Source organism: Exophiala viscosa (genome assembly GCF_022695815.1).
Source record: "Exophiala viscosa unplaced genomic scaffold EDD37scaffold_2, whole genome shotgun sequence".
Lineage (NCBI taxonomy): Eukaryota > Fungi > Ascomycota > Eurotiomycetes > Chaetothyriales > Herpotrichiellaceae > Exophiala > Exophiala viscosa.
The window spans coordinates 1,818,641-1,846,616 of NW_026944354.1; the positions used below are offsets into that span (position 1 = coordinate 1,818,641).

Below are 27,976 nucleotides of genomic sequence, written 5' to 3' on the forward strand. Positions count from 1 at the left end.
GCCAACGCCTGTGATGCCTATGACGCGGGGAATGATCACCACCTAATTTAATGCCCCTCGTTGCACAGGCTGTTCCCACTGTTCTAACATTCGCCTTGTCCAGACTTGCTAACCTTATCCTATCTGGATGTAAGTCACAACTAAGCCATTTGCGGGTGTTTATTTGTCCTGCAGGTCAGGATTCCACAGCGAGAGATTTCCAGACCGGCATTCTCGATTGTTGATGTGGATTGGCTATGTCACCAGGAGACAATGACCGCTCGAAGAAGCCGTCGTGGCACAATGAGCCATCAGGTTCCATGATCGCAGCGATATTGAATGAGAATCCTTCTACAGATATACCACCGAAAGACAGTTTCACTTACAAGCATGATTCTCCACGACCGACTCTACCGTCACAAGATTGGTGTCTCGTCAGAGTGAAAGCTGCCGGCCTCAACCGAGCAGAACTTCGAGGTCGAGCCGCCCTGCCGCCAGGACGTGCCGAGTTGAACATCTTTCAGGACGAATATCATGAAGCCCCTCCCAAGATACTCGGCGAAGAAATGGTTGGTGTTGTCGAGCAGGCAGGCTCCGAGACAAGCTTCAAAGCAGGAGCAGTCGTCACAGCCTTCATCTATGGCGGCGGTAAAGCCCACGATGGCGCCTATGCCCAGTACGCCATCTGCCACAAACGGAGACTGTACCAGTTACCTTTCTCCGACGCAGACGACGTGGAAAAGAGAATGGGTTGGGAGGTTCTCGGTGCTATTCCAATGAGCATGTGGACTGCATATGGGAGCGTCTTCGAAGCTGGAAGGCTAGGTCATCGATGCAAGGGTAACAAGGAGGTCTTGCTGATCCATGGCGCAACTTCGAGTGTGGGCATCTGGGCGATACTTTTGGCGAAGGACAAAGGCTTCACCGTCGTCGCGACGACGAGGAAGGAGAACAAGATTCAGCGATTAAAGGCAGCTGGAGCCGATCATATCATTCTCGACCAAGACCTTGACCAGGAGATTTCCAAATTGTTTCCCGATGGAGTCGACGTCGTCCTGGAGCTGGTCGGCCCGGATGCTACTGAGCGAACACTATGCCTGACCGCGCGATACGGCAGCGTCGTGTGCACTGGCGTTTTGAGCAAGCAATGGTCAGTCGAGGGCTTTACTCCAGCCATAATCCCGCCCTGTCGGAACCTGACATTCTATGGCATGACGAACAGCGGGTGCTTGGGATCTGACGACGAAGGTTTGGATCAGGTCGAACCAATGTTGAGCTACGTTATTTCACAAGTCGAGGCCGGAAAGTTCAAGCGCGAAGTTTTCCTTGATAAGGTCTTCGACCTAGAAGATGTTGGCTCAGCACATGAGTATATGGAGAACAATCAGGCTGTTGGAAAAGTTGTGGTCAGAGTGCCTTGAGAAATTCAAAGTCCTCGATATCGATGCGGCCCGGCGATAATATGCGACTGGCCACGGGTGTATCCCGCGGGTCCTGAGATGGGGTCCAAGGGTTGTTGAGCCGCTCCCAGGGGTGGGGGATACCCCGTCTCTTCGACGATCTATCGGAAAGATATGGTTGACTATCTGGAACACCTTAAATGTGCACTTCTCACCTCGAAATGCACATACAACTCTCCAGAGCTTTATCTAGGTAGCCTTGTTACGTCATACCCCAGCCACGGTCTTGACAATGGCTTTTCACTCCGTCAGCGAGTTGATAGCACCTTTTTTGCCGCTCATAGCGGCAGGGCTGGTGGTTATCATAGGTTTACTAGTGGTAAGTTCGCTGGATTCACAAGGCTATACATGTTGACTCAAATCCTGCGCTAGTGGGAGGCATACAAGACGGACTTTCCCAAAGTCAAGGGTTTGCCAGAACCATCAGGAAATCTCCCTTTCATCGGTCATCTTCTGCCCTTAGGAGGCCGAGAAAAGAAAAACGATACCGTCATATTCACCCGGTGGCAAGAAGAACTCAACGCCGATATCTATCAAATCCGGCTCGGTAGCCAGCGTGCAGTCATCGTCCAAGGATGGCAAGCAATCAAAGATCTCTGGCTCGGAATGTCAAATTCACTCATCGACCGCCCATGGCAGCCCGGCTTCATTGATAAGCTGGGCGTGGACATTTCCAGCTCGCCCATGACTCCAACGATCAAGCGATGCAGGAGCGCGGCACTAAAAGCTCTCGGCAAGCCCCTCTGGCCAAGTTACTACCACCTGCTTGAGCCATCGTCAGTCTCAATGCTGCAAAAGGTCTACCATACTGGACAGAACGGACGACTGCCAATTGACCTCTACGTTCATTTCCAGCAGGTGGTGATGGATCTATCTCTCCATCTGACGTACGGTGCCCGCCCCGGAGACATTCCAGACCAATTCGTCAAGGACCTCGTGGAGTCCGTAGGGACACTCACCCAAATCCGCTCCTCGACAGCGGATTTTTCACATTATGTCCCGTTGCTTCGCCTCCTCCCGCGTGGTGCGACGAAAGTCGAAACGACCGAAAGGCGAAGGCGAGGACAGCTCGATTTCTTGTACGCCCAGTACTTGAAGAAAGTCGAGAATGGCGAGGTCGTCAACTGCATCGTCTCATCATTGGGCAAGGACAAATTATCTCTCGAGGAAATCAGGGGCACCTGCGTGTCGCTCCTACAAGCTGCTCCCGACACCGTGGCATCAGCAATGTATCAGGCATGCGCGTGGCTGGCCAGTCCAGAAGGTCAGAGATGGCAGCCAACAGCTCTGAAAGCCATCTTGGATCACTATGGCGGAGACAAGGATTTAGCATGGGACATGGCGTTCCGCGAAGAAGGGGTTCCATTGATCGTCTCCATGTACAAAGAGACACTCCGATGTTGGGCACCAACGCCTTTCGCGCAGGGCCGCGCCACGGTCAAGGACATTGAGTACAATGGCGTGCATATCCCAAAAGGCATCACGATCATCATGAATGGCCAGGCCGCGAATCTCGACACGTCATACTACGGGTCTGATGCAGGCGAGTACAAGCCGACACGGTTCATGGGCGATGATAGCCCCCTGCCGCATCTGGCATTTGGAGCGGGAAGCAGGCAATGTCCTGCGACGAATATTTCGAACCGCATGATGTATGGCTTGCTCGTCAGGACGATCCTGGCGTTTGAATTGAAGGAGGGTGCTCGGAAGCCGCCCTTGGCGATGCGCGACTTTTCAGATCTTTATGGGCTTGTTGAGATTCCAAGGGGTTGGGATTGTTTTCTCACAGCACGAGATCCGGAGTGGTTGTTGAGTAGATCGACGACGAGTAAGAAGGTGGAGTGAGCAACTCGCGATTCTAGAATTTGCTTGCGCGGGAGAGCTGTAAGAATGGGGCAATCAATATCTCTCAATTAAAGCGCTGTTAAATGTGTCGACGTTATCTACCCGAGGGTTACTTAATCCCCCATATTTGTACTTACCCCGAATGCGCCAGGGTTGCCTAAAATGGAAGGAAAACCTGCCAGAGGCTCGGTGCTTATCAAGGCCTTGTTTTACGCAAGGCCATTGATTGGCAGAAATTCAGAACGGCACAGTTTCAGAAAGCCTGTGTACGCTGGAATTCTCGGAAGGAATGCTGTCCCGGGCTCTAAGTTCGTAATTGCCTTTCATCATCTGTCCTGGACGATCAGAAGCATCATGATCGGTCCGAGGCGTTGATTGGGCCAACCGGGAACATTGGACACGGGTTGGATAACGCCATATCTTCTCTCGTGCGGCTCCAGCTCACTAGGCTGTGGCACCGTTCACGATACCCGCAGGATCTTCAACGGCTGCTCGCTTTTGCGGGCCGGACGCGAGACTCGTCCCCATCTTTGTTAGCCTATCTCGACGGAGAACCATGGGTCTCCTGCCATATAGTATGTGTGTGGCCTTTCTTAGCCTGGGCAAGCACGTTCATTCAAATGCTAGCAGCCAGAGATCACCGAGTCTGGCATTTGATTCCGCCAACCCTCCGTGGACAACGATGCCAGTGTCGTTGTACACATCTGCGTCGAACCAGCCGCGCGGACTAGGTGTCTCGCCAGTTGCACGGACTTCCTTCCACGTTTGTGACTCGATGTCAAACAGCCAGACATCTCCAAGCATCTTGCCGGCACCTGCATGGCCTAGGCTACTGGGATCGCGCTCTCCAAACATGGTGACCAGACTTGGCTTCTTCTTGACGCTAACTGCCACAAGACAGGCCACACTTCGAGGAGTCGGTCCCGAGACCCCATCTGGCTCGAAACGAATGGTCTGCCACTGATTTCCTGCAATGTCGAACACGTCCAGCGCGCCGCCTTGCTCGGTCTTCCCATCGAAGCCGTTCATGCGGTATAATCTACCCTGGGCGTAGGTGATTGAGGTACCTCCACGTTCTGGGCCTGGGGCTGGACTCAACTCCTGCCACTCGCGACTGCGGATGTTGAAAGCCCAAAGGTCCTGCTTCCGGCCTCTTTCGGGGCATCCTGCGTGGACGAAAATCGCATCTTGACCGTCGTTCGTGAGGGCGTAGTAGCTGCGGCCAACAGGGTAGGCAGCGCCAGTATCCTGGGGGTTCAGTTGAGACCAGGTCTTGTCAGTGGTGTCAAGAACCCAAAAGGAGCCTTTCTCTTCGATCGGAGCCATCGCAGTCCCGCCGCGACCGGAGAAGACGTATATCTTGGAACCGAGGGTCGTGGATGCGGCTCCTACCCTTGCCTGGGGAGCAGTCTCTCCGGTCGAAACTGATGAGACGTCCTGCAAGGATTGTCCTTTGCGCATTGGGTCAGTGATCCATCAATCAAGGATGCGACGGTCACACAAAACTCACCTGGCTTTGCGGAAACATGATACACTGCTGAGTCCACCGGTTCTCGAGGTTTCACTTCCCCTCCAAAGACGTATGCAGTGTCTCCAATCACCGTCAATGTCTGCGAAGACCTGGGAAGGGCGTCATCGGAGAGAAGCCTGGTCCATTTCGATGATACTGCCATGGCTGAAGTTTTGATTTGAAGTTCGGGAACATACAAGGTGAGAGCGTGTGAATTGAAGGTAAGTTTGTGAAAGGAGGTTGAACACTGCTTTTGAACACTTTGGTGGTTTCAAGTCGTTATGAACCGATGGATTGAGAGCGTGGAACTTCGACTGTGTGCCGATGACGGGATCGACTCACCCGTCTTCGCGTATAGCGCACCACATTGGGAAGAATACCAATACCGTCATCTTACCGGCGTAATCTTCACCGAATGCGGAATAGCTTAATGCGGGGTCCCATAGAGCACATTTACACAGTACTCCACGTGAGCCGGACAATACTTTCTCAGCCGGAGATGCCACTTTCCTGGCAAAATCCGGTTGTCGTGTCAGGAAAGCTGCGTTTTAGTGACGAAAAACTTTCTTTGCTCGGTATCATAGCCGTAAGTGACGACGTCGATCTGTTGAGTCACATCCAGAAGGACTGCTTTGGGGCTGTCTTCAGGTATAGCTGGCACCACAAGGAGGATTCTCCGCGCATTCTGCCATTCCTCCGCGATCAGTGCAATGACTCTCTTAGCGAGATGTGTAGGTAAGTGAGAGTGTTCGTATCCTCTTCCGTATGCTTCCATGCGAGGCCAGACCACATCGAATATGTAGTCAAAGACCGGCTCCGACGGAAAGGCGTAGCAAAGTTGGAGCAACACCTCCGAGAGGCTGAATGCATATATGTCGACCAAGCTTGACAGTGCCGGTTCAATGGTATCGACCAGGCGAAGAGCCTCGTTCAGTAGGACAGAGGTGAGAGTGTCGGCAGGATCTTCGAAAGCCATACCATCCGGAGCCAGTCGACTGATGGTACTTTGAATGAGAAGTCTGCAGAGGAGGTAATACAATTGAGCCATGCCTTTTCTGTGGTTTGCCAGTTCGTGCAGGTCAAAGCTTGGTGGACTGAGGCACGCCTGCTTTTGAGGTGTCGTATGCTCCACATCAACCCTCGACATCCACACTTCAAGGCGCTGATCCTGAATCTCTAGTAATTGGAGTATGTGATCTCCTCGGACAAAGCTAGACGTAGCCTCGCTCTCTTCCAGTGGTGTGGGCAACCTATTCATCAGCCCACATAAGAGTCGGTATGCTTGAACACCCAGTTCTTGCGATTTCTCAGGTAGACCGAGGACGGAAGAGGTGCATCGATCGACTACCATCCGCCTCCTCAGTTCCATAGTTCTGAACAAGATATCATGTATGAGGTCATCGGAGGACATTCCGACAATGCACATAGAGTGTAGATGCTCGTCCGCGCCAGGAGAAGCCAAACGGGCCCCAGACGCGCTCGAAACTTCACCGTCGATAGGTACTGCAGGCAACTTTGAGGGACGGTGAGAGTTGTACAAGCGGTACCACAATTGCAAAGCCATCTCGCCCGAGGAAGACTCCATAATCTCGACGTAATTCTTGCGAACAAATTGAATGGTATCGAACACGGCATGCCGGAACCTGAGGTGATCGGTAGAGGCATGATGGTAGTAGGCAAGAAGGATTTGGCCAATGAGGACTAAAGCTGGGTCGTGGAATTTCTTCTCGAGAATGAACGTCTGAGCGATATCGTGGTAGCGCTGAGCATGGTGACGATGCAGCGGACTTGGAGTCGGGCTCGTTACTGATCTTCTGGGATCTCCCGCTGGGCATCGAGAAGCCAAATGAGCATCAAGTGTCGAGAGGTGGGATGCAGCCAGACAAAGCACAGCGTGCCGTAGGAACGAGCAGTCGGACGTGTGAAATTCGAAAAACCGTACTGAAGAAGGCAGGCTTGCTCGTACTAGGCGCTCAAAATGGCCGAAGTAGAGTATGTCAGGTTGGGAAATCGACAGATCAATTTGACGAATCGCAACCGTGACTTTTGGGGGGACCGTGAACTTGGATCCATTCGTGCAAAGATCTGATTCATGTTCAATCCCTGAACCGTTGGAGTCGTCGCTGTCGTTATGCTTAAAGGAGGGCCGGTGCTGCGCTTGAGGACATGAACCGCCTGAATTAAATGAGACAAACTCGGTGACGTAGCAGCAGGTCAAGGAAAGTCGCTGGCACGCGCCGCAGGCTGGTTTATTTTCATCGCACTGATCGTAGATGTTAGAAACAGCACTCTCCTGACTAGTGCAATGGCCGAGCACGAAGAGATGTTCAACATACCTTTTTCCCCCTTCGACGGCATGTCTTGCATCCTTTTCGAGTGCGGTGAATTCGTCCTGATTTCGCGCCGTGATCAGGGACGATTTTCATCGTCATACCCGATCGGAATGTGCCATGGCCATGGCATCAAGGCAAACAAGTTGCCCGCAAGGAGCCGGCGATAAGAATGTAATGTCGAGTATGGGAAACGGAGAGAAAAGGAAGAAGTCGTTGACCCAAACCGCAAAGTGATCTGCTCATCACGTGTGGTCCAATCAGACGGCTGACTAAGCAAGTAATGGCAGACTCATGGCTGGCACGAGGACTACTTGACTGGATTGGAGGAAGTTATGAAAGTTATGACTGCTCGAGATCATTCGTTCCAGGTCTCGTGAAGTGTCGCTAAGTCTATCGAGCCCGCCGGGTGCAGATAGCTTGTCAAAGCCACTGGATCTGCCTCCTTCTCACGTTGCGTCCAGCCGTTTCCGAAGTATTCATACCTATTCCTTCTCCCAGGCTCAGAACGTTCAAAGACAAAATCTTCCCACCTCGGATCCCGGCAGATATTTATGCGATGATGCCCCGTGCCCGGCCAGCCTACTAGAGGCCTCGATTTACCTTTGCCGGCCTTGAGCCAGCTGTTGCAGGAGTCTCCTATCACCTTGTCTTCGTGATATGCCCCGACATATTCATTGAAATCAGCTGTAGCTTCCTGTGATGGGTACAAGGCTTTATAGCCTTCTCTCTGGATTTTTCGCATGGCCTTTGCTATGAACGTGACGGATGTCTCACAATGAAGAGGGACCGTGCCACCTGCGGCGTAGCTTTGTGCCTGCATCTTTTGTTAGCTGGAAAGGCGACGAATGTACGAGCACAGTCCTACCTGAAGGACAGCAAAATAGTTGGGCATATCAGGAGCCATGATACCGAAGTAGGTCTCGGGATAACCAGCCGGACCGTCTTCCGACCAATGCTTGGCCAGGTCAAGCCCGCCCTTGCCGATAGTTGGGAAGAGGGGGAGAAAACCGTTCTCGAAGCCCGTAGCCAGTATGATGGCATCGACACTGCGTTCCTTCCCATCCACGGCAACCAAACCAGTCCTGGTCGCATGCGATATGCCGCTGTCGATGTATGTGACTTGTGAACCCCGCAAAGCTTCGAGGTATCCAGGTGAAGGTGTTGGTCTCTTGCATCCTACCGCATAGTCTGGGAGGAGCCTTTTGAGCCACTGATCATCTCCACCAAGTCGTTTCAGCATGGCATCAACGCACCGTTGCCTCGCTGCCTCGTTCTCGGCAGTCCCAGCGATCGAACCATGATAGGCGTCATGCAAACTCCTCTCCAGATCTCTTCTGAAGTCAAGATATGCTGGTGGATCCGACGCAAATCTTTCTTTTTCCCGCTCAGTGAATACGTATGCTCCAGGAAGATCCGCCTTGGCTTCTAAAAATCCGCTCGAGAAAGTCGGCAGAATCCATTGCTTCGACCTCGCATAGTGGTCAATATGGTCAACTTGCGGAAGGATGTTGACGAGCAATTGTTGACCACTTGCGCCATTCCCTACAATGGCAATCTTCTTTCCACTAAAATTATATGAGTCGTCCCATTCCGCAGTATGGCAGACATGTCCCTCAAACTCGGTCTCCAGTCCAGGGATGTAAGGCTTCTTGGGTACGTTGAGTCTTCCTTGTGCCGAGATGAAGAACTCCGCTGTCTCGACAAAGACGTCACCTGTTACCAGGTCTTGAACAGTCACCTCCCAGTGCGATAGAGCTTCGTTCCATTCTGCTCTCAGTACTTCGTGCCGTAATCTCAAGTGCTCTCCTACACCAAAATCCTTCACAACCTTTTCGTAGTACTCCCTGATTTCGTGGCCGGGCGCATAATACTCCGACCAACGTGGGTTTGGTGCGAATGTCAACTGATACACGTGTGAAGGCACATCGCATCTGACTCCTGGGTATGTGTTTAGAGCCCAAGTGCCGCCCACTGTGTCGTTCCGCTCAAATACCACGTATTCAAGGTTGGGAACTTTGGCTGGAAGTAAGCATGACGCAGCAATACCACCAATACCGGCCCCAACAATGATGACTTTGACTGCTCGGTGTGGATCGTATGGTGCTTGAGTCATGTAAAAAGGACTTGATTGTTCAGCGTCGTCAATTTCGAAGTCATTCACAGACTCTGCCTCCGTTGAAGGCGTCAGGAGCCCTCCATGACGAGTCATGTCTGTCGATACAGGCAAACTTCACTGGGGGGGGAAAAATCAAAGAGATGGCAGGATAGTTTCTAGCTCGACAATGGTAAGCATTTCGTAAGGGTCGTCGTATCCTAGGTGTCTGCAGGAGATTCACGCAAGCTCGTGATACTCGCCAGCACAAAGCCTAGACCTTAGACAATAAGCTGCCAATAACGGCAAGGACCCTGGAGACTGCGATTCAATATCTCTGAAGGGAAGGCATCATGCAAACGACAGTTTTGCACGTGAAATACCGACGAGCGTGGATGCTTCTCCATCATCGATTCCACCGTAAGGCGTGTTCCGAAAGCAGGGGCCATGTTGAATGGCGGATGTCGGTCCGACCAAAATTGCCAAAACCGGAAACATAGGGAAGCTCGGTAGGAGGAAGCGATCCTGCATATGTGCCTAACCAAGAGATGGTGAGAAGTTGGCGATTATGAGATAACGGAGCAAAATGGCGACATCGTGACGGATAGCTTATCTCGGCCAATGTTAACCAAATCTGGCGGTACCTCGGGGCGGCAGGCTGTCGTGGGGCGGGAATGTCAATCTACCGGACATCGAAGTCATCAAAGTGCCTTGATGCTAGTCGGAACCCAGGCCCAAAAGCAGATTTACACGTGTAGAAATGGGTTCATACAGTCTCGGGTTATTGGCCGAAGCACCAGTATGGTTGCTTCACGTATATGGTATGGAAGAAACCTGACCTATCCCTATCAGTGCCCAGATGAATGAGAGCTTGGATCAACAGAGAGTGGGTAGAGATTGTTGTACACACTAGACGGACCCAAGCCGTCACGGATCAGGCTCTGTGCATCAGATTGTACCCTTCTCAGAGATTCGATTGTGGTCGGTGACTTGTGGCCGGCACCTGGGCGAATGGTGGGGAGGAGGCGTTCCAAATCCCGAAAGACAATGAGACTGCGCTTCGCCAACGTCCATCGACCTGTAAAGTCTTCGAGAATGTCGATGCAGGAAGAAACGTCCTGCCTCACTTCGCCCACTTGCACAACCTCCGAATTGCCCTGCATCAAGCAAAATACAAGCAAGAGACAAATCACCAGTACCTTATTCAGGGTGTTGTGATGCAGCATTAGATGCTGTTGTTGAAGGAGCACTGCGCTGCACTGAACGCATCTGCGAATCGATTCCCGCAAAGAACTGAGCTGCTCTCTGCAGTAATATGCATTGAAGCGCGAAGGGTAATGCAGCAGGATAAGGACGCCGTGATACCGTGCATTCAACCACGGGATATTGTCGTGGAACGATATTTCGTCGTTCTCGGACTGTGACAGAAGGCAGCCGTTGGCGTACCAATCGTCAAGCTGTGACACAAACTGACTGACAATAGCCTGTCGATCTGCCATGCCAATATTCAGTGTTGAGATGGGATTGGCAAGATGAACCTTTTGCAGAATCTTCCCTTCGAGGTCGCGTAATGCAATCGAGTTTCGACACACCTGCAGAACCTTGGAGAGCTGCACCCGAGTTGCCGAAGCATATTCGTCGATGGTGACGGATGGCAGAGGTACATTGATGTTTTCGTCATTTATCGAGGGCGGAAGACCAAATGATGCCGCAACTTCGCGGTCGAGTGCATAGATACTCCAGAACAATCGATTCCGTTGCTCAACTTCTTGTAGCGTCAAGCCAGATTCCCTGGTTGACTTGCGGTTGAGACCCAGCACAATTGCCTGTCGACCGGCGAGTCCGATCACTATCCATGGACAGATTTCAGTGGGGTCGAAGGTGGAATAACATGCAAGTAAAAGGAGCATGCCGACCGCATGTATGCTCGGGTCCAACATGCATTGACCGATCAGTTCCTCATATGGCACCTTGATGCTGGCAAGAATATCATCTGACAATTTTCCAGCACGGTGTAAAGTGATACAGCCTATGACGGAGAGCATGTATATGAGAGGTGATAAACCTTCCGAGTTGTTGCCCGGCCGAGTTGTTGCATCATCAATGTCTTTCAAGACCTGGCCTTGGTCGAGGAATGGATAGGCTTTGTGAACGTGTCGGAAGTAGCCATCGACGAGCTCGCGGACTGCAAGACCTGCTGGTAAGCGCAGGTTGTTGGATGGAGGCCGTGGTGTATGGCCCAAGTCGGGTGACCAGTTCCACGAGTGGTTGGAACCATTTGCCTCCGTTGTTCGTGCGAGAAACAAGGTATCTTCCTGGTCGTTGTCCGGGCCGTTTCCGAGAGAGCCAGACTTGAATGTGTCTGCTGGGCTCAAGACGTAGCTGTTGCTGTTGCTGTTGTTCTTGACTACATTTTGTTGGGATAGGCGTTCAATCTGGGCTCTCAGCTCATTGACTTCCGCAACAGTTATTGATAAATTGTCACTGCTGGGATAAGAACACTGAACACCAGTCGTGTCGCAGGCGGTACACTGGGGTAATGTGCGACAACATCGCTTTTTTCGTTTCCGACATCGAAGGCAAGCTGACTCGGCGTGGCCTGAGGCATTCGAACTCGAGTCTGGGCCGTCAGTGTTGAGACGAGGTCTTTTCGGTGAGGGTAACTGCCAATCATCATGGGAAGTCGATGATCTCACGCGGAAACGTGAATAACCACCTCCCGTGGAGGGGCCACTGTTCGACATCGGCCTGACATGGACTGTACAATGCCTTATATCAGTGCTTGATTCGATTACAGCATGAAGTTGTCGTGAATGTCAACTCCTTCCGCCAGACCGAGATAAGCCAATTCCTCTAGATGGCGCCATTTTGCATGGGAGATGCGAGATTCCCAATAGCAAATCAATGTTCGAAAAGTGCACTGGGTTGGTGATTGCGCAATCAGCAGTACGAGGTCCTCCTAATCCTTATCACGACATCTGCAGCCCCCATGACGTACTTTCTTAGGGGCCTTGGCGGGCATCAAGGATGTTTTCCCTGGAGGTTTACGGCAAGATTCTAGAAGGCTGTCACTATGTACATCATCACTATCCAATATCTACAGCCTTGCTTGAGCCTGCATCGACGGAGCTGCGCAACTCGTAGGTTGGACAGCTGTCTTGTCGGCCACCACTCTTCTGAAGGCGGCCTCCACATCGTACTCGTTCACCCAGACTGGGTCACCACGGTTCGACATCCTTTTTCTAAATTCCACATCCGATTCTGGCCCGCCACTTCGGCGCTTTTCCAGACGTGCCCGAGCCTTTCCTCTGCCGTCGTGCACATAGGCAAGCATCTTAGCTGCATGGGGCTTTCGGGTCGTCTCGTACAGGTCAAATACTTGACCGATGAGCTCCGAGCTGGCTACGCCGATGGCCGGCGCCAGAGCCGGTGGAAATATCTCATCGAAGGCCAATGCTAATGCGAAGGCGTCGTCGATTGCCAGAGATACTCCGGCCGCAAAGGCACCTCCATGGGTATGAGCGGCATCACCTAATAGGGTAACACGATCCTTGAAACTCCATTGCTCCAGTGCACGGCCTGCAACATTGCAATATCGTCGAACCCATGGTACTCTGTCAATGATTTGTTCAACGACTGGATGCCAGTGCTTCAACAGGTCCAGTCAGCCACATCGTTAATGCAAACAATGACTCGAGACTTACAGCATATCGCTCACGAAGGGTTCTGACTTCTGCTGGTGCATTCCACACAGGTTCTCTGAACTCTGGATCGTTTTCAGGGTCGACACTCAACCCAGCAGTGACACCGAACTGATCCGCGCCTGGTAGCTAGGTCAGTGACTCTCCTGCTTGTGACATTTTGAGTATAGCTACCTATTCTTGTTCCGAAAAACCACGCATTTGGTCCGGCCTGCACCATATCGGTCAGCGATGAGCAAGTTTCCAAAGTGTGGGATTGCATACGAAATGTGACGAGTCTTGAGGGAGGTTTTTGATATCCTCAACCAAAGAATAGTCAAAGGTACACCGGAGAACAAGATCTCCAGCCCATACCAATTCGTGATCCGGTACAAACGCCTTTCTGATATTCTATGCGAGTGTTAGCAAACACGAGTCAGACGGCATGGATACTTACCGATTTGATACCATCAGCACCAACGGCAACATCGGCGTGGATTGAGGTGCCGTCGGCAAAGGCTACGGTAGACCCTGTCGATCGATCTACCTCTATGCTCACGGCTTTTTTACCCAAATGAATGCTTTCAGAAGGTACATGCTTGAGCAGAGCTTTCTGTAGTTGTGCGCGATGCATTCTGGCGAAATGGTGCCGCCGGTCTGGCACGTTGTGGTAAAGATCTTCACTGAGAAGCTCACCAGTCTGCCAATGCCTGATATGCTCAGCCTAAGGGTCAATTTCCTGTCAATGGACCGTAGAACTCACAAGAAAATCATCGGGATTCCGCTTGGGCTGCGCCAGCCAACTTCATCTGTCAGTGCCTCTGGCACACCCAGCTTTTCCAGCGTTCGCAGGCCATTTGGTGCAAGGCCGACCAAAGCACCAATTTCTTTCAATTCGGTTGCTCGCTCATAGACGCTGACCTCCAGATTCGGGTTGTGCTGCAAAGCAACTGCAAGCGTCAAGCCGCCGACGCCCGCTCCTATAATCGCGACCTTGACTGGCATTTCGCACCTGTTCTTAGACTCCAATTTGCTGTAACGAGGCGAGGTGGTTTAACGAAAGCATTGGATCTTCGTCCTTATGGTCTCATATGCGAAGATATGTCGCTATAGGGGGTTCCGTTGAACATTAACCAGCCTCGACTTGTACGGCCACTCCACCGAGTCTCCGTCTGTCGGATGGCAGCCGATTTTGTGGGAGCTTAGGCTGTGATGGCGCCATCCCGACGCAACTTTCCCAATCCGGCGATTTCTGTCGGTCCTGTCAAAATTTTGAGGACACCTCCCACCCACGTTCATTCGAGAAATGCCACGACTTCCATTCTAGACCTTCTTTTGACTGATAAGCGTTTGATAATGGCGTCGAGGCGTCGAATACGCAAGCACATGTCTGTATGGCGACATCCGGCATCCCAGGAGTCGACTTGTTGATAAAGAACCGTATGGGCATCTCGTCTGGATCTGGAGCATGCCACATTCGCGACACTCAATACTAGCGAGCATTCGCTGAAAGACCATTCAATCACGATGGGTGTCTTGGACTACTTCAAATCATCGAGCCCCAAGGCCACTTCGAACACATCTTCGACCTCGGACCAAGATGTTGAGGCAATCTCCACGGCAGCAAAAGGAACAGATCCATCATCTCCAGATAACGCGCCTGTCCGACCTCACACCGACGCTGTCGACGACGAGCGTGTCGCCTTCCTGGATACGTTCACGCCCGAGGAGCAGAAAAGCATTGTCCGAAAGATTGACCGCCGTCTCCTCATCACAATCGGAGTTATCTATCTGATCAAGCAGATCGACGTCAACAATGCTGCAAGCGTCAAGGTTCTGGCTGTTGGGAAGCCTACCAACATTCTCAAGCAATTGAGCATGACCTCTGACGAGTACAACTGGGTCCAATCCATCTACTATGTAAGATTTGTTACAGCGCTTTCTTGTGGTCAGAGCTAACAGATCTCAGATTTCGTACATTATCTTCGAACTGCCAAGCAACCTCTTCCTCAAAAAGATGACACCACGAGTATTCCAGACCAGAATTTGCGTCTTGTGGGGACTCGTACTCGCTTGCCATGCTGCAGTCCGAAATAAAGAAGGCCTTTACGCTGCTCGATTCTTTCTCGGACTGGCAGAGGCCGGGTTATTCCCATCTATCATGACCCAGCTTTGTAGCTGGTAAGTGTCTACACGTCTTCCTCGTACGTTTGAGATGCTAATGCTCGTCTGCCGACAGGTACCGAAGCGACGAGATGGGTAAACCCATCATGTGGCTTTTCGGGATCTTCAACCTTGCGGGTATTCTTGGCTCTTTGCTCGTCTACGGCATTTCGTATCTTGATGGGAAGCAAGGCATGAGCTCATGGCAATGGTAAGCTACGCTGCACCTCAAAAGTGATGACTACATCTTGCAGGGTCACTTGCTGATATACCTATGTGATCTCAGGGTGTTCTTAATCGAAGGTGTTGTCACCATAGCTTTCGCAGGCTTGATCTTCTTCATCTATCCCGACTACCCGAAGTCGCCACGATCTGCCAAATGGCTCACCCCTCGCGAGCAGAAATTCCTCGAGATAAGATTGACAGAGAACGCGCCACGGACACAAGACGCCGCGTTTTCCTGGAAAGAGATCAAGGACACAATCAAAGACGTACGGATGTGGTCTTTCATGTTGGCACAGGTACACTCTCTCATTCCGATGTCACCACGACGACTAGCAACTGACACTATTCGCAGGTCCTTATGAACACAGGTGGCTTCGGCCTCAGTTGGTTCTTGCCGACAATCACAACGAATCTCGGTTTTGCCGGCCTTCCACGAAATCAGCTGCTCAATATCCCACCGGCCGCTGCTGGTATTATTGCAATCATCATTGCGGCCTGGATTTTGAAGAAAGCTTGGGTACCTCGTCCCTTGCTCACTGTTACAATCGTTCTTTGCGAAGTTGCCACGTTCGCCATATTTCTTGGAACCCGCCACCGAGGTGCAATCTACACCGCCTGTGTGCTTGGGAGCATGTTCTCAGCCTGTCTTGCCATACCTTTCTGGTCCTGGCGAACCTCATCTCTAAGCGGCACGACGGGAACCGCCTTTGCGCTCGGTTTTCAGTCCGGTATCGGTCAGTTGGGCGGCGTTATTGGACCGCAAATCTTCCGCTCAAAATATGCTGCAGGCGGATATAAGGTCTCTTATGGCGTCTGCACTGGGGCACTGGCAGGTTGTTTTCTAGCTAATTGCTTGAACTGGTATCTCACTCGCAATCTGGAGTGGGATGTACGTCGTGTCAGACTTCAACGGATCAAAGCTGAAAGAGAAGGTCGTCTATTCACAGAGGATGAGGTCAAGTTCTTCAACGAGCGGGAGCACTTTACCAAGACTCTGAAGAAACAAGAGACCGGAGACATTATCTAATCTGTTGACGTGTTGATGAAGCGCGTCGTCACCGGAGCAGAGACGTGAGAATGTGTGAATAGCAGTCTTACAATATGCGCTGGAGGAACTTGATTGCTTTTCCCGAGAATATTCTCACCTCGATATCACTTGCAACAGATACCCATAGTCGTTTGTCAAGACAATAACAGTATCTTTTGGTTATCTTTCACTGTGCTCGCTTTAGGTCAAAAGTACCAAGTCACCGCCTTGACCACAGGCTCATCGCGTCACACAATGTTATGGTGTGATTTACTGACCCATGCATGGTACACAAGATCTCACCGGTTTGTCTTCCTAGGATCGAGGGCTAATCATAGACTACATTGTGACCCACAAGATAACACCGCTTACTGCAGTCAAGTGATCCTACAGTGATCTGGTAACGCCAGAAAATGCATTGACAAGATGAGGGATTCTTTTTCACATGAACACTGGCATAGCCGTACTGAGTAACGTGACTATAACATGTGTGGCTCAAGATGTGCAACTGGGCGTATTCATCGGAAAAGAGGGCAAAGTACATTGAACGTATTCAGAACGCCTGAACACCTTCATATCCCTGTGGTCTCCTTCCAGCTTAGAGACCAGTCTGCAGGATTCCAAACAACCGCGGACAACAGCCGATGCAATTGCATCTTGAGTTGAATATTTCCATGCGTCGGGAGTTAATGATGGGTCGATGGTGGTTGCAGTAGCGATTTGGTGAATGCCCTAAGAGCAAGCGGCATTCACTTCAAGTTCATGACAGTCCTTGCAGGGCTCGATCATTCACGATGTTGAGATTTAAGTTTATGTCGAGTCGTTGCGTATCTCTTCCCAATTGACCGTCATTTGTACGAGTACAAGTCAACTCGTATTCGATCCTGACAGGCGTTGCATGAACCACAGCGTTCAGACGAACTTCTGAATGGCTTGTGATCTTGTCGAGGGGGTGGACATCGTTCTTTACCAGGCTCCCAACAGCACAGCAAGTCCAACGGCACCTCCAACCAGGGCAAGTGCCGCTCTGACGAAGTTCATCCATCTCCACCTCTTCAGGAGAGACACAGCCTCATTGGCGTCAGCCTTCTGTCTGGCCTTCTCATCGTTCGCCAGCTTGAGCAGGCGCTGGATGGTCGGCCTCATGTATAGACCGGTGAACGGCAATGAAGCGAACGAGGCCACCGCAGCTGCCGTATATCCGGATCTCGCAGTCGGTTCCAGATAAGCCGTGGTTCCCGTACAGAGGGTCGCGAAAAGCGTCAAAGGGACAATGACCATGCCTCCACGATAGAACAGCTCTTCGAAGACGGAAGTACTCGTCTCGTCAGGGATGCGGTATAAGATCGGGAGCGTCAGCTGGGAGGCCGAAAAGTTGACACCAGCCAGTAACAAAGAGGAGATACTGCCGACGACGGCAGCCGTGTCACTGAATGTGAGGCCGGGCATGATGCGGTTGCACAGATGATGCTGCAAAGATACGGTTGCGAAAGTACAGTTGCAATATTGCGAAATGGTTTTTGGATGATCAAGGCGGTTGTAGAGAGCGAAAGTCGTCGCTGGATAGCCATACTCTTATATCCAGAGGGCGAGATACGTCCATGTTGAACAGCCATGTCGTCGAGAAATGAGCCGTACTCTGTCGGTGAAAATCTAGCACTTCCAGTACAGAAGCTGGGGGACGTTGGAGATGATCTGCGGCTATCAAGCCTCTCGTATTCCCTACCATCCGAAGAAGACTCGCAACCATGCATTGTACCGAAATGTCCTCGGGGCATTAGGTGATTGGTCTTACTGTTGCACTGACTATCCAATCAGGCCACCAGTTCTGTCCACGAATAACCAGGATAAGGGCACCCCGGTCGGAAGTTAGAAGTGCGGCTGTGGCGTGCAAATTACCCACTGCGGCTCGTATTCCGGCTCCCCTGTCGAGAAAACCGTCCGTGCGGGTGTCGCCGTTATCAGAAGTCAGGACATACCCGGAGAAACCTACTCGTTATATACTCCGTGATGTCTGCATTTCAGAGAGAGACCGTGTGCTGGTACCGAAAATTGTTGAGAAGCAATGAGAAAGTCCTCAGCCGCAGGAGTGCTTAATACAGGGTTAATGGATACTACGTTGGCCCAGTGCTCCATATAATCCTGCGTAGGTTTCATGCCACTTCGAACCGTCTAGGGTAGCTGTCGGCAGTGCGCTGGCACCCGGCGCCATCTGCGTACATTGTGAGAGTGGGTGTGCTCCTGACGAGGCAATCCTGACGAAAGGGGCCGAAGACGTTGGGGGCGAGGGCCAAGTTCGAAAGTTGTGACTGGTTGAGGAAAAGTCAGATAAAGCTATCCTGGTCGAAGTGGAAGAGTGTTTTGGGGGCTGAATTCGGGATATTTCGTTCTTTTTAAGCCAACAGCACACACCCAGCAGGTGTTTCCTGAAGCTGAGGACCTGCCGAAGTGGAGTAGGACATGTACGACGAAGAACATGGACAGGAACTATCTGCAGGGTCCGAGTGAGAAAGTACGAGCTGCATTAGTTAGCACATGCAGTACGTACTGTGTTCCACCGCACAGCCTGATATGGGTTGCACGTGCATGAAGCTGAGCTTCCCTAGCCTCACGAGCGACTTCGAATCTAAGTATACTAAGTATACTACTAAGTTATAGTAAGTACCTTAGTGGATCGGCCTGTTTGTCCTACACGGGTTCCCCTTGCGGACCTCGACTTTCGAAACAGCCGTTCTTATCACGGGCCAACCAAAGCTTGACCTAGACGAAAAGAGAGAGGTCGAGGTGCACGAGAAGCACTTCGAGTCAGCCCCTCGTCTCCCGGGTGAAGTCAAAACGAATGACGCCAAAGTGAAGTCTGTGGCACATATAAGTCGTACTGACGGCATGCCTGATCAGCATCCCCTCAAGTGGTGGGTGGGTAGCGGTACTTCATATAGTGGTCTAATTGTTCCACTCGTCTGCTCGTGGCTTTTCCCAAATGCTTTGATGACTTGCCTCTTCTGCAACAACATACCATGGCAACCGCAGACAGTACAGAGCCATCAGCCTGTCCTCAAGTTCGAGATGCCTGCGAAGAATGTCACAGCCGGAAGATCAAATGCCACACGACGAAAGCTGGTGCGTGTCGAGCGTGCCAGAACAACGGTCGCTTATGCTTCTTCCTCCCCCGCAACAAAAGTGGCCGGCCGAAAGTGGGCGAGGATGGGAACAAGGAGGACCGTCGGTCCAATGCAGCAGCACTGGGATCAACGGCAGCCGCCGCCGCAGCCGCTATGGCCGAGCACGCCGCCATGGTCGAGTCAGGCAATGCCATGTCATCACAACAACAGCAACAACAGCAGCTGGCGAGGACAAGGACGCATTCCACTCCGTCACCCAAAAGCTCACCGCGATCGAACACTCAACAATCCAACAATAATCACACCGCCAACAATATCGACACCAACACGATGCGGCCTCACATACCCACTCGGTCCATGAGTGACACCAACCTCGAAATGGGCTTTCCCTGCTTTGAAAATATGGACTGGCCAAACAAGCTCCACCCAGTGTCAACGAACGAATTCATGGATATGGACATGGACCTGGACCTGACCTCTTTCCAGTATCAAGACTTTCCCGCTGAATGCTACTTCGAATTCCAGAGACCGGACAACATCCCCATGGCGCCCAGTCAGCACTCCCATAGTGCTAGTTATCCCAGTCTGGGAAGCCTGCCCAGCATCCCCAGCACCGAGTTCAACTTCAACAGGGCACCCGCGTCCGCATCCGGGTCCTTCTTCTCCACACCAATCTCAACCATGCCCGCGTCCTCCATGCTAGCCCTCGGCGAGCAAAAGGGACCCGAAGGATGCTTCTCCACTCTCCTCGGCCACATCAATCGCCTTCAACGGTGTCTTGAGAAAGTCCGAAGTGGCAAGTTGTTCTCCCACCCACACACTCGACATCATCAACTCACCATCGTCATCTCAACCATCGACTCCAGCTGCATGGCCACCTGCAGCACACTCAAGGACCAATTTCAGGTCGTTCTCAGTCAACGTTCCGAGGCAAAGATGAACGGAACGAACATGGACTTCAGAGCCCCCAGCGCCGTCATTCGGCCCGACCAGTCTCTCATCGCCCTTGCCATCACCGCAATCCTCACCGTCGCCCGTCTTTGCCAAGCGCTGATGCGGAGCGAGTTGCCGGACGCACAGTCCAGTCTAGACAACATGCTCCTCCTCAATCGGTTGGGATGCAACATTCTGCAAACTCGCATTGCCTTGGTCAACATCGAGAAGCTTGACCGCGGTCTGAAGTATTTGACGGAGGATGCTACGAGGGAGATCAGCATTGTTCACACCGAGTTCGAAAATATGAAGAAGAATGCTGGGAACAACAATCCGAGTTACTGATCCAGTTGAGGTATTACTCGATGTCAGTGTTCATCAATCTGAGGCTCCAGGCCCATCGACTCCCTCACCCTTTGCTTCACGGCGTTCCTCTGGTTTTGCTTTTCTGACTGGGCAAGGATTGCGGCAACACGGAGTATGGAGTGGTCATAGATCCATATATGATCCAGGGCCCCTCGGTGTTGTACAGGACCCATAATTGAGGTCTGCCGAAGCCTGATAAGAGAAGTATACCTGATTAGACTGACGCTGTCATGCGTGTGTTCGGAGTTCCTGGAGTTATGTCGTCGTCACTGTCAATGGCATCATGAGATTTGCCTTTGCCTGTCAAATAGGCGTTCAGATAGAATAGATTGTCCAATCGCTCAATATCTGTTGCCAGTCCATCTACTCAAATTGTGACATAAAGTACCATGGACTTTGATCAACGTGTCAACATCGATTTAACCTCACTTCGTATCGGCCGCTCCGTCGGCTTAATTAAGACACCCACGTACACGTGACCCGGTTCTCTCTTCCCAGTAATCCTGGTTGCGAGCACTATATTTAGTTGATTCGGAAGAAGTCGTGTCGAGAATTAAGCTTGCCAGCTGCTTATCGTGGTGCCAAAGGTTTGTCGATCGAGGTAGTACATGTACAGCAGCATGTGTCACCTCTTTGTCGATCCTTCATGGCGTTGAGTCAATTACACATCTCGTAATTTACAGTCCGGTCGAAAAAAGCCTCGCATGAATCCAACCAGAGTGTTATCTCCCAGGTCGCCCCAAGTCTTCCCTGACCTGTCCGGGAGACACGTGCAGAACCGTGGCTTCCTTGGCAGTGGGGGAAAAACCATGTCCCCGCGTCGCTCCAACACCAGCATATCGTGGTTGACACTGCTCGGCGTAACACCGACTTGCCTAGAAAACAAAGACCTGATCGGTGGCATGCTTGAATGCTTTGGGATGGTCGCAGCCAAGACCCACGAGATCCTGCGTGACCGCATCGACCATGGGGTCCGGTCCACAGATGAGATATTTGGCAGTCTTGCTGACAGGTGGGAGCAACTGTGCCAATTTGTGGGCAGTGACTCTTCCACGTTCGCCCACCCAAGAAGCCGTAGAGGGATCAGCACTGAGGAAGTAGTGCACCTTGAGCTTGTTGGGGCAACTAGCGGCAAGAGCGTCGATCTCCTTCCGTAAAAGTATGTCGGCTGGCGTTCGGTTGGCGTACAGTAGTGTGATGCAAGTTTCATCCGCAGGGTCTCCACAGATGGCCTTGATAAGCTGCCACATGGGGGTGATTCCTGTGCCTCCTGCAATCATGGCGAGCTCGCTACACAGGAAGCGATGATAACCCTTGAAATGACCCACGGGTCCTCGCAGGTCGACTGCAGCACCCAGAGGGAGGTGGAGGAGGTGATTGCCCATCTTGCTGCCCGCGTAGACTTTGATCGTCAGTTCGATGCATCCGGATTGCGTGTCCATGTCGGTGGGGGTGTAGCTTCGAACCACTGTGGCAGTGTCGATGTCTGCACGTACTTGAACATGCTGACCCACTGGGAAGCTTGATAACAACAAGCCCATGGACTGTGCATCTGGAGAAACTTGGAGCTTGAAACGGTGGGTATTGGGGGTAAGCTGCATCCGCTCGGTGAGGATGAAAGCGCTGAAATGGCTTGGGTTCAAGGCACCATTGTTGGCAGCCTGCCCCCTCGGCCCCCCGAAAGATGGGCCGTGGAGAGCCTTTGTGGGCTTCATTATCGGGGGATAACGTCTGAGACCATCCGTCATGTCGAGAGACTTGCCGACCTCACTGCCCACGATCCACAGGCACATACCGCTAGCAGCCGACGACAATATGACGCCTTTCCAGAACGAGGATACCGCGCTGACGGCTCCGGAGAGCACGGCCACGCTAACCAAGTCGGGCAGGAGAAATTTAGCGGCGACGATCATGCAGGTCAGGCTGAGTGCTTGCTTCAGACTCGCCAAACTTATCGCGAGATAGACGTGGAACCCTCGACTCGTGTAGGTTGCAGCTGCAGCGGGAAAAAGGACTGTGGATTGGAAGATGGGCCGTACGCGAGTCTCCTCCTCGCTTTGCTCCAACGTGCCTACCAGGAAGGCCTGCAGCGTTTCGTGGGCATCTTCGGAATGGCCCACGTCGTGGAAAGCGGCCGTTGCATTGGTACCGGCGACTCCACAGAGGATTTGGACCCCTCCTGGATGGATCTCAGTGTATTTGGTAATATCGTAAACTAGGGCGAACAAGAGAGCAGATCAGCGGCTTTCCGACCTATGCAAAAGGCATGCACGGAAGAAAGTGAAAAAGAGCATGTCCCAACCTTTTCCATCCACTGCAATCCACAAGTCGTTGGGCTGGTTATGTGAAGCAAGCTCTTCGACTGTGAGAACGCCCTGGGCCTGGGTGACCTCGAGGGTCGTCATCGTTCAGGTAGGGGCCACTGCAGTGGGAGATATCCGGTACGACAGGTTATTCAGGACGTAGTGAGGCGACTCCGAGGACGTCGCACGAAAAGAGAGAGACAGACATCACTCCCTAATTATGCTATACTGATGAAGCATCATATTAATACTCCAACGCGCAACGGAGGCTTGGGAAGAATTGATTCGGGCACATAGTTAGCCCGAGCCCTTTGCGCCGTTTACTATGTAAAGGATACATGTTGCAACATCACCTTCGCCTTGTTCGGACCTGTTGCTGCTCGAAAGAACCGGGGGACACTGTAGGCTGCTCGCAGGCGAAGCATGTGTCGAAAATGACGGAGCTAAACTATCCTCTTTCTTGAGCTGTGGGCCTACGGAAGGTTTCTGTGACCATTCAACGCTCTGCTGCAGCTGCTGGCTTAATGACCGCATAGCAGATGCAGTAGTGTGCCACGTATACCCCCTTGCCCACTACTCGAACCGGCAAGTTCAGAATTTGGCATTGGATCCACCAGCCTTGTTTAAACCGCAATCTCCTCGCTAGAGCTCCTGCAGCACAATGCAGCATGAATCGATGGAGCCTTGTCAGATAACAACGGCTACTTCTGTGCGGTCTAGATGGCTGGCCCTGTCTGTCGTTGCCCGGTGGCCATGTGACACGTGCTCCCATGGCTTCGGACAGTTTCCATAAATCCGCCGAACGATGCACATTGCTATCGCCCTCTTTGTCATCCTGGCTCAGTGCAAATGGGCCGATAACACCATCCATCTGTTGTTGCTCCTTCATCCAAGGCGACAAAGTGCTAGCATGAACTGATGCGATCTCGACGTCCACCCACACAGAATGAACATGTTAGAATTTGTCTTGAAACCAAGATCTCCCATCTAATGCTGCCTCTGTACATGATCGTGAATTCTATCACTCGTTTCCTCTTCGTCCTCGCTGCCTTTGTTTCTCACTGTCCTCACAGCTTGACCCCACGCCTTCTCTTTCTTGGCGCGAGATCTTCAACTTCCCTGTCAGAAAGACATCTACATTAGGATGGGTCTCAAGTATCCTGGCCTCAAGCAGTTCTATCTGCTGGGGGAGGAGCAGACCAGTCGGCGTGAGTTGGACATTGGTGTGCCAAGGGATATCGAGGATTTGCAGTATGGCATAGCGACCGAGTACACGATTGTCAAGCCCGAGGGTACAGGATCTCATCTCTGTGTGTGCGCATTGATTCCATACTACTCACTAACCTCGTATGCACGACAACAGGTGTAGCATTTCAAAGTCTGAGCGGTCATCTACACACTATCGAAGCTGTCCTGGCCTGCGAGACCCCGATCGCCATCACGGTTGATGGCAATGCCATCACGGAGCCACGAGGGCCAACAGGCTTACCAGTGATTGGCAATTTCTATCAGATCTTTCCCGATCACATGGGAAACCACCAACGGTTGTTCCAGAAATATGGACCGATCATCAAGACCAACAACCTGGGCAGAGTCAACTACTTCACCAACGACCCCGAAATCAGTTACATTGCCTACCTGGAAAGTCATGGTCTTTTCACCAAGAAGACGTCCGACAGTGGTGCCCCATTGTATGGCATCCGAGATAATTCAGCCCTATTCACCTGCGATACCGAGACGCCATCTTTCGCACTGACACACAAATTCATCCCGCCAAGCATGTCACCGAAAGCGGTACGCCATTATGCTCCATTGATGCAAGAGGCCGTGCAATTGTCTTTTCCCGTCTTTGACAAGCTTGACCAAGCGGGACTCGCCATCAACGTCTATCAATTCATGGTCAAACTCTCCGGCCAGCTCCTGTGTCGTTTCGTACTTGGCCACGACCCCCACCACTTCGACGCCCCGAACTCACCCTTGCACCCTATTATGGTTATTCTGGGTCACCTATTAGAACTCAATAAGGAGGTGCAGACGCGTGGTGATTGGTATGGGAAGATGCCCTTTGGTATGCAATCCCTTGCTTTAGCATTTCCTCCACTTCCATCTAATTCTTCCTTCCGTCCAGGAGCTCCAAGAGCACTACAACATTGCCGTCTCGAGATCGCCTCGGTCGTCGACGATCTGATTGAGGTCTGCCCTCGAAATGAGACAAAAGACATGCCTATGGACGAAGCGGCTCTCAAGGCCACTTGCCTGGTCGATTATCTGACTCGCGCGACAGACAGTAAAGGCAACAAACTCCCCTACGATCTCGTTCTCACAAACACCCTGGCGGTCCTTGGTGCGGGATTCACCACCATATCCGCCCTGCTCTCGTGGCAAATTTACTGTCTCATGACGTATGAGGGCCAGCAAGATCGGCTTCTACAGGAACTGGTTGACCACGGCGTCACAGCCGAAACCACATACACTCCTGAACTAGTCGAGGACATGCCGTTTCTTGACAAATTCGTCAAGGAGGCCCTACGCATCCATAGCCCAGCCTTCCAGGCGGGGCGCAATGCCAAAAAGGACATGATTCTTCCCGGTGGCTATAGACTGCCCAAAGGCGCCGTCCTGATTCCCACATTCCCAGCTATCCACACCAATCCCAAGCACTGGCATGATCCCCAGCGCTTCGACCCCGATCGTTGGGACACCGACGACGTCAAGAACAGACACAAAGCGGCTTACATGCCGTTCGCTATGGGACCACGGGGCTGTATTGGATACAACTACGCCCTTATGCAGACCAAGTTCGTTCTGTGCAACATGATCTACCGGTACCACTGGGAGAACACGAGTCCAGCTGCGGTGGAATATGACCCGGAGTTCCAGGTGATTCGTCCGCTGAACATCTATGCAAGAGCGGTGAAAAGAAGCGAATGGCCTAGCAAATCTCCTGGCCTGGAGACGACGTCTACGGCGATGTAGACAACAATCTCGCGCGAATTCATATATGTTTGTTATGGCGTGTGATAGCTGCATAGACTGGAGCCAATATTCGATTTTTTCAGAAAGTCACTCATAATCATTGGCTTACTCCGATTAGCACATAAACTCTTGCCCTTCTGGTACACAATCGAATCACACCATATCACCCTGCCTCCCATGTTCTTAGACTTCCAAGGGATGAGAAAACAAGGTGTTGAGGTCAGAGGTCGGCCTATTTTCATGCACACTCGGCGGGTTTTGTATATAAGTGGAGACCCGTAGGGCCTGTGGAAGGATTGGGGTATTGCCCTGCACTGGTATGCCCCACGTAACTCCAATTCAATACCACATAGCGACCTTCGTCTCGTCGTCTCTCAATTTGAGACATACGCTCAGTTTTGCATGGTAATTATCAGAAGAATATGTACAGTATTATGAATGAGACCACAGGTCAGCTTCATTTAAATTGACCGACCGACCAACCGGCTGCTGTACGGCCATGGTCGCTATGAGATTGACCAATATGTACTCAGGTGTTTTACCTCAATCTCCATTTTCTAAGGCCAGAGTAGCCTTCACGTGCTCTTCGTGTCGATAGCAAGCAATTGTGCACCGACGACTGTAGTCCCGTTGATGGGATCTCCAATAGCACCCGCCGTAGTCACATAGACAATGCCCTTCTTCAAGTCCGCACTCGTCCTCCCAAAAGCCAATGCCGTTGGCTGAGCCACGTCACTCGAGTTCAAGCCACCAGCAATGCTCGTGAGCTTTCCGTCCGGGCCAATGGTGACGACCTGGTTGATGAAGCTTGCCGACAGATAGGCGATGCCACTCGACGATGCAATCGCAAAGTCATCCAGACTCAGCTCCGAGTTTGGGTAGATCTTGCTGGCAGTCCCATTGGGGTTGCCATTGGTATCAATTGGTAGTTTTGCAAACCATCCACACCCAGAATTGGTCCAGTATAAGGTTGAGTCGAAGTATTTGAGCCCATTGACTGCTTCGAGGTCGGTCGCGTGGCATTTCTGGGTGAGAGTATTGTTGACCGCCACCACATACTTGCCCGTTTGGATGTCCATCCTCCAGATCAGACCCAGCTGAGCATCGGCGATGAAGAGCGCTTTAGCTGAAGGGACATAGGTCATGCCATCGAGGAAGGCCGCCTGCGGGATATCGGTGAGCTTCGAGATCTCGGGAGCACCGCTCTTGCTGCAGCGGTAGTCCACGTGCCAGACCGCATATGTGCCGGCGTAGCTGGTGAGCTTCAGCACCGAGAAGTTGCCCGATACAACGGCGAACAGGTCGGGCTCGGTCTCGACGATACCCCCCACGGCTAGATACTCTGGGAATTGGTGGACGAGCTGAGGTCCTTGTCCCGAAAACGGGTCGATCTCTAGCAGTAAAGGCTCATCCAATCGTGTCATTAGGATCGAGCCATTCTGACGGACTGCCAGGTTCTCTAGGAATGTGTATTGAGGCCACTGCCAGATGGATCGCACAGGCAGCTTTTGGGCAACAGTAAGTGCCAAGAAGGTGAAGAAGACAAAGATCTTCATGTTACAGGGACCTGATGCAGTCATCTTTGGGAGTGGTACAGCTTATGCGAAGTGAACGTATGTGAGAATCCGTATGTGACATGAGACAATTACAGAACTTATATAGGTGTGGTACACATACGGGCACGTGCATATAGTTGACTAGGTAAGACCGATCATGTCACTACACGTGGCCTGCTATGCAGTGTCGGCCTGGCTCGGCGTGAAACATACACTGTTGCAGAAGCGGGATGAATCATGGTTTGATCACCCCTGCTGCGAGGAGCTAAGTAGCTATCACCGAGAAACCGTCCGAGTGAGATCTAATATTTAGACCTTGGTTGTGAAGGAAGGTAAAAATGCTAAACATATGAATACCCCTTCATACGACTCACCATGGTAGTCGCGCAGGCGTATCAGCAATCCA

At 51.9% G+C, this 27,976-nt stretch overlaps 12 protein-coding genes across 12 annotated transcripts; 5 read left to right on the forward strand and 7 right to left on the reverse strand.

Annotated features, from left to right (window-relative positions):
• The first annotated feature begins 1 nt into the window (after position 1).
• EDD37DRAFT_256349 (NAD(P)-binding protein) lies at positions 2 to 1,775 on the forward strand. Its single transcript, XM_062810740.1, has one exon. The coding sequence runs from the start codon at positions 237 to 239 to the stop codon at positions 1,398 to 1,400; it is 1,164 nt and encodes a 387-aa protein (XP_062673123.1). The 5' UTR covers positions 2 to 236; the 3' UTR covers positions 1,401 to 1,775.
• On the forward strand, positions 1,672 to 3,284 carry EDD37DRAFT_646924 (cytochrome P450; the record flags this gene model as incomplete). The annotated part of the gene is made up of 2 exons (XM_062817796.1): positions 1,672 to 1,758; positions 1,812 to 3,284. The coding sequence occupies 2 exons, from the start codon at positions 1,672 to 1,674 to the stop codon at positions 3,282 to 3,284; spliced, it is 1,560 nt and encodes a 519-aa protein (XP_062673124.1).
• A 612-nt stretch (positions 3,285 to 3,896) lies between these two features.
• EDD37DRAFT_606060 (uncharacterized protein) lies at positions 3,897 to 7,252 on the reverse strand (the record flags this gene model as incomplete). Its single annotated transcript, XM_062814854.1, has 6 exons — positions 3,897 to 4,735; positions 4,795 to 5,054; positions 5,137 to 5,304; positions 5,358 to 7,091; positions 7,131 to 7,186; positions 7,229 to 7,252. 6 exons carry the CDS (start codon positions 7,250 to 7,252, stop codon positions 3,897 to 3,899), a joined length of 3,081 nt encoding a protein of 1,026 aa, XP_062673125.1.
• A 225-nt stretch (positions 7,253 to 7,477) lies between these two features.
• On the reverse strand, positions 7,478 to 9,453 carry EDD37DRAFT_256558 (cyclohexanone monooxygenase). Its single transcript, XM_062810745.1, has 2 exons — positions 7,993 to 9,453; positions 7,478 to 7,941 (listed from the first exon to the last, which is right to left on the reverse strand). The coding sequence occupies exons 1-2, from the start codon at positions 9,334 to 9,336 to the stop codon at positions 7,483 to 7,485; spliced, it is 1,803 nt and encodes a 600-aa protein (XP_062673126.1). The 5' UTR covers positions 9,337 to 9,453; the 3' UTR covers positions 7,478 to 7,482.
• Positions 9,454 to 9,908: 455 nt separating this feature from the next.
• On the reverse strand, positions 9,909 to 12,154 carry EDD37DRAFT_256556 (fungal-specific transcription factor domain-containing protein). Its single transcript, XM_062810744.1, has one exon. The coding sequence runs from the start codon at positions 11,961 to 11,963 to the stop codon at positions 10,068 to 10,070; it is 1,896 nt and encodes a 631-aa protein (XP_062673127.1). The 5' UTR covers positions 11,964 to 12,154; the 3' UTR covers positions 9,909 to 10,067.
• A 140-nt stretch (positions 12,155 to 12,294) lies between these two features.
• Positions 12,295 to 14,134, reverse strand: EDD37DRAFT_256565 (salicylate hydroxylase). The gene is made up of 6 exons (XM_062810746.1): positions 13,663 to 14,134; positions 13,357 to 13,609; positions 13,185 to 13,310; positions 13,095 to 13,131; positions 12,924 to 13,042; positions 12,295 to 12,868 (listed from the first exon to the last, which is right to left on the reverse strand). Exons 1-6 carry the CDS (start codon positions 13,902 to 13,904, stop codon positions 12,317 to 12,319), a joined length of 1,329 nt encoding a protein of 442 aa, XP_062673128.1. The 5' UTR covers positions 13,905 to 14,134; the 3' UTR covers positions 12,295 to 12,316.
• A 178-nt stretch (positions 14,135 to 14,312) lies between these two features.
• On the forward strand, positions 14,313 to 16,348 carry EDD37DRAFT_256577 (retrograde regulation protein 2). Its single transcript, XM_062810747.1, has 5 exons — positions 14,313 to 14,819; positions 14,869 to 15,080; positions 15,139 to 15,273; positions 15,349 to 15,583; positions 15,640 to 16,348. The coding sequence occupies exons 1-5, from the start codon at positions 14,427 to 14,429 to the stop codon at positions 16,312 to 16,314; spliced, it is 1,650 nt and encodes a 549-aa protein (XP_062673129.1). The 5' UTR covers positions 14,313 to 14,426; the 3' UTR covers positions 16,315 to 16,348.
• Positions 16,349 to 17,069: 721 nt separating this feature from the next.
• On the reverse strand, positions 17,070 to 17,883 carry EDD37DRAFT_256591 (uncharacterized protein). Its single transcript, XM_062810748.1, has one exon. It carries the CDS (start codon positions 17,761 to 17,763, stop codon positions 17,281 to 17,283), a length of 483 nt encoding a protein of 160 aa, XP_062673130.1. The 5' UTR covers positions 17,764 to 17,883; the 3' UTR covers positions 17,070 to 17,280.
• A 1,448-nt stretch (positions 17,884 to 19,331) lies between these two features.
• EDD37DRAFT_606066 (uncharacterized protein) lies at positions 19,332 to 20,714 on the forward strand (the record flags this gene model as incomplete). Its single annotated transcript, XM_062814855.1, has 1 exon — positions 19,332 to 20,714. The coding sequence occupies one exon, from the start codon at positions 19,332 to 19,334 to the stop codon at positions 20,712 to 20,714; it is 1,383 nt and encodes a 460-aa protein (XP_062673131.1).
• Positions 20,715 to 21,184: 470 nt separating this feature from the next.
• On the reverse strand, positions 21,185 to 23,368 carry EDD37DRAFT_256673 (cytochrome b5). The gene is made up of 2 exons (XM_062810749.1): positions 23,038 to 23,368; positions 21,185 to 22,950 (listed from the first exon to the last, which is right to left on the reverse strand). The coding sequence occupies exons 1-2, from the start codon at positions 23,138 to 23,140 to the stop codon at positions 21,611 to 21,613; spliced, it is 1,443 nt and encodes a 480-aa protein (XP_062673132.1). The 5' UTR covers positions 23,141 to 23,368; the 3' UTR covers positions 21,185 to 21,610.
• Positions 23,369 to 23,826: 458 nt separating this feature from the next.
• Positions 23,827 to 26,155, forward strand: EDD37DRAFT_621830 (putative cytochrome P450). The gene is made up of 3 exons (XM_062816014.1): positions 23,827 to 24,330; positions 24,402 to 25,106; positions 25,167 to 26,155. Exons 1-3 carry the CDS (start codon positions 24,183 to 24,185, stop codon positions 26,012 to 26,014), a joined length of 1,701 nt encoding a protein of 566 aa, XP_062673133.1. The 5' UTR covers positions 23,827 to 24,182; the 3' UTR covers positions 26,015 to 26,155.
• A 434-nt stretch (positions 26,156 to 26,589) lies between these two features.
• EDD37DRAFT_646934 (uncharacterized protein) lies at positions 26,590 to 27,594 on the reverse strand (the record flags this gene model as incomplete). The annotated part of the gene is made up of 1 exon (XM_062817797.1): positions 26,590 to 27,594. The coding sequence occupies one exon, from the start codon at positions 27,592 to 27,594 to the stop codon at positions 26,590 to 26,592; it is 1,005 nt and encodes a 334-aa protein (XP_062673134.1).
• Between the last annotated feature and the right edge of the window lie 382 nt (positions 27,595 to 27,976).

Coding starts and splice junctions, on each gene's coding strand:
- EDD37DRAFT_256558 (XM_062810745.1), bottom strand. CDS start 9,336: ATGACTCGTCATGGAGGGCTCCTGACGCCTTCAACGGAGGCAGAGTCT. Junction 7,942..7,992: donor ACTATTTTGCTGTCCTTCAG/GTAGGACTGTGC, acceptor CAAAAGATGCAG/GCACAAAGCTACGCCGCAGG.
- EDD37DRAFT_256673 (XM_062810749.1), bottom strand. CDS start 23,140: ATGACGACCCTCGAGGTCACCCAGGCCCAGGGCGTTCTCACAGTCGAA. Junction 22,951..23,037: donor GATTGCAGTGGATGGAAAAG/GTTGGGACATGC, acceptor TGTTCGCCCTAG/TTTACGATATTACCAAATAC.
- EDD37DRAFT_256556 (XM_062810744.1), bottom strand. CDS start 11,963: ATGTCGAACAGTGGCCCCTCCACGGGAGGTGGTTATTCACGTTTCCGC.
- EDD37DRAFT_256577 (XM_062810747.1), top strand. CDS start 14,427: ATGGGTGTCTTGGACTACTTCAAATCATCGAGCCCCAAGGCCACTTCG. Junction 15,081..15,138: donor ATGACCCAGCTTTGTAGCTG/GTAAGTGTCTAC, acceptor GTCTGCCGACAG/GTACCGAAGCGACGAGATGG. Junction 15,274..15,348: donor GGCATGAGCTCATGGCAATG/GTAAGCTACGCT, acceptor ATGTGATCTCAG/GGTGTTCTTAATCGAAGGTG.
- EDD37DRAFT_256565 (XM_062810746.1), bottom strand. CDS start 13,904: ATGCCAGTCAAGGTCGCGATTATAGGAGCGGGCGTCGGCGGCTTGACG. Junction 13,311..13,356: donor GTGCTGATGGTATCAAATCG/GTAAGTATCCAT, acceptor ACACTCGCATAG/AATATCAGAAAGGCGTTTGT. Junction 13,043..13,094: donor GTTTTTCGGAACAAGAATAG/GTAGCTATACTC, acceptor CCTAGCTACCAG/GCGCGGATCAGTTCGGTGTC.
- EDD37DRAFT_256349 (XM_062810740.1), top strand. CDS start 237: ATGTCACCAGGAGACAATGACCGCTCGAAGAAGCCGTCGTGGCACAAT.
- EDD37DRAFT_621830 (XM_062816014.1), top strand. CDS start 24,183: ATGGGTCTCAAGTATCCTGGCCTCAAGCAGTTCTATCTGCTGGGGGAG. Junction 24,331..24,401: donor CACGATTGTCAAGCCCGAGG/GTACAGGATCTC, acceptor GCACGACAACAG/GTGTAGCATTTCAAAGTCTG. Junction 25,107..25,166: donor GTATGGGAAGATGCCCTTTG/GTATGCAATCCC, acceptor CCTTCCGTCCAG/GAGCTCCAAGAGCACTACAA.
- EDD37DRAFT_256591 (XM_062810748.1), bottom strand. CDS start 17,763: ATGCCCGGCCTCACATTCAGTGACACGGCTGCCGTCGTCGGCAGTATC.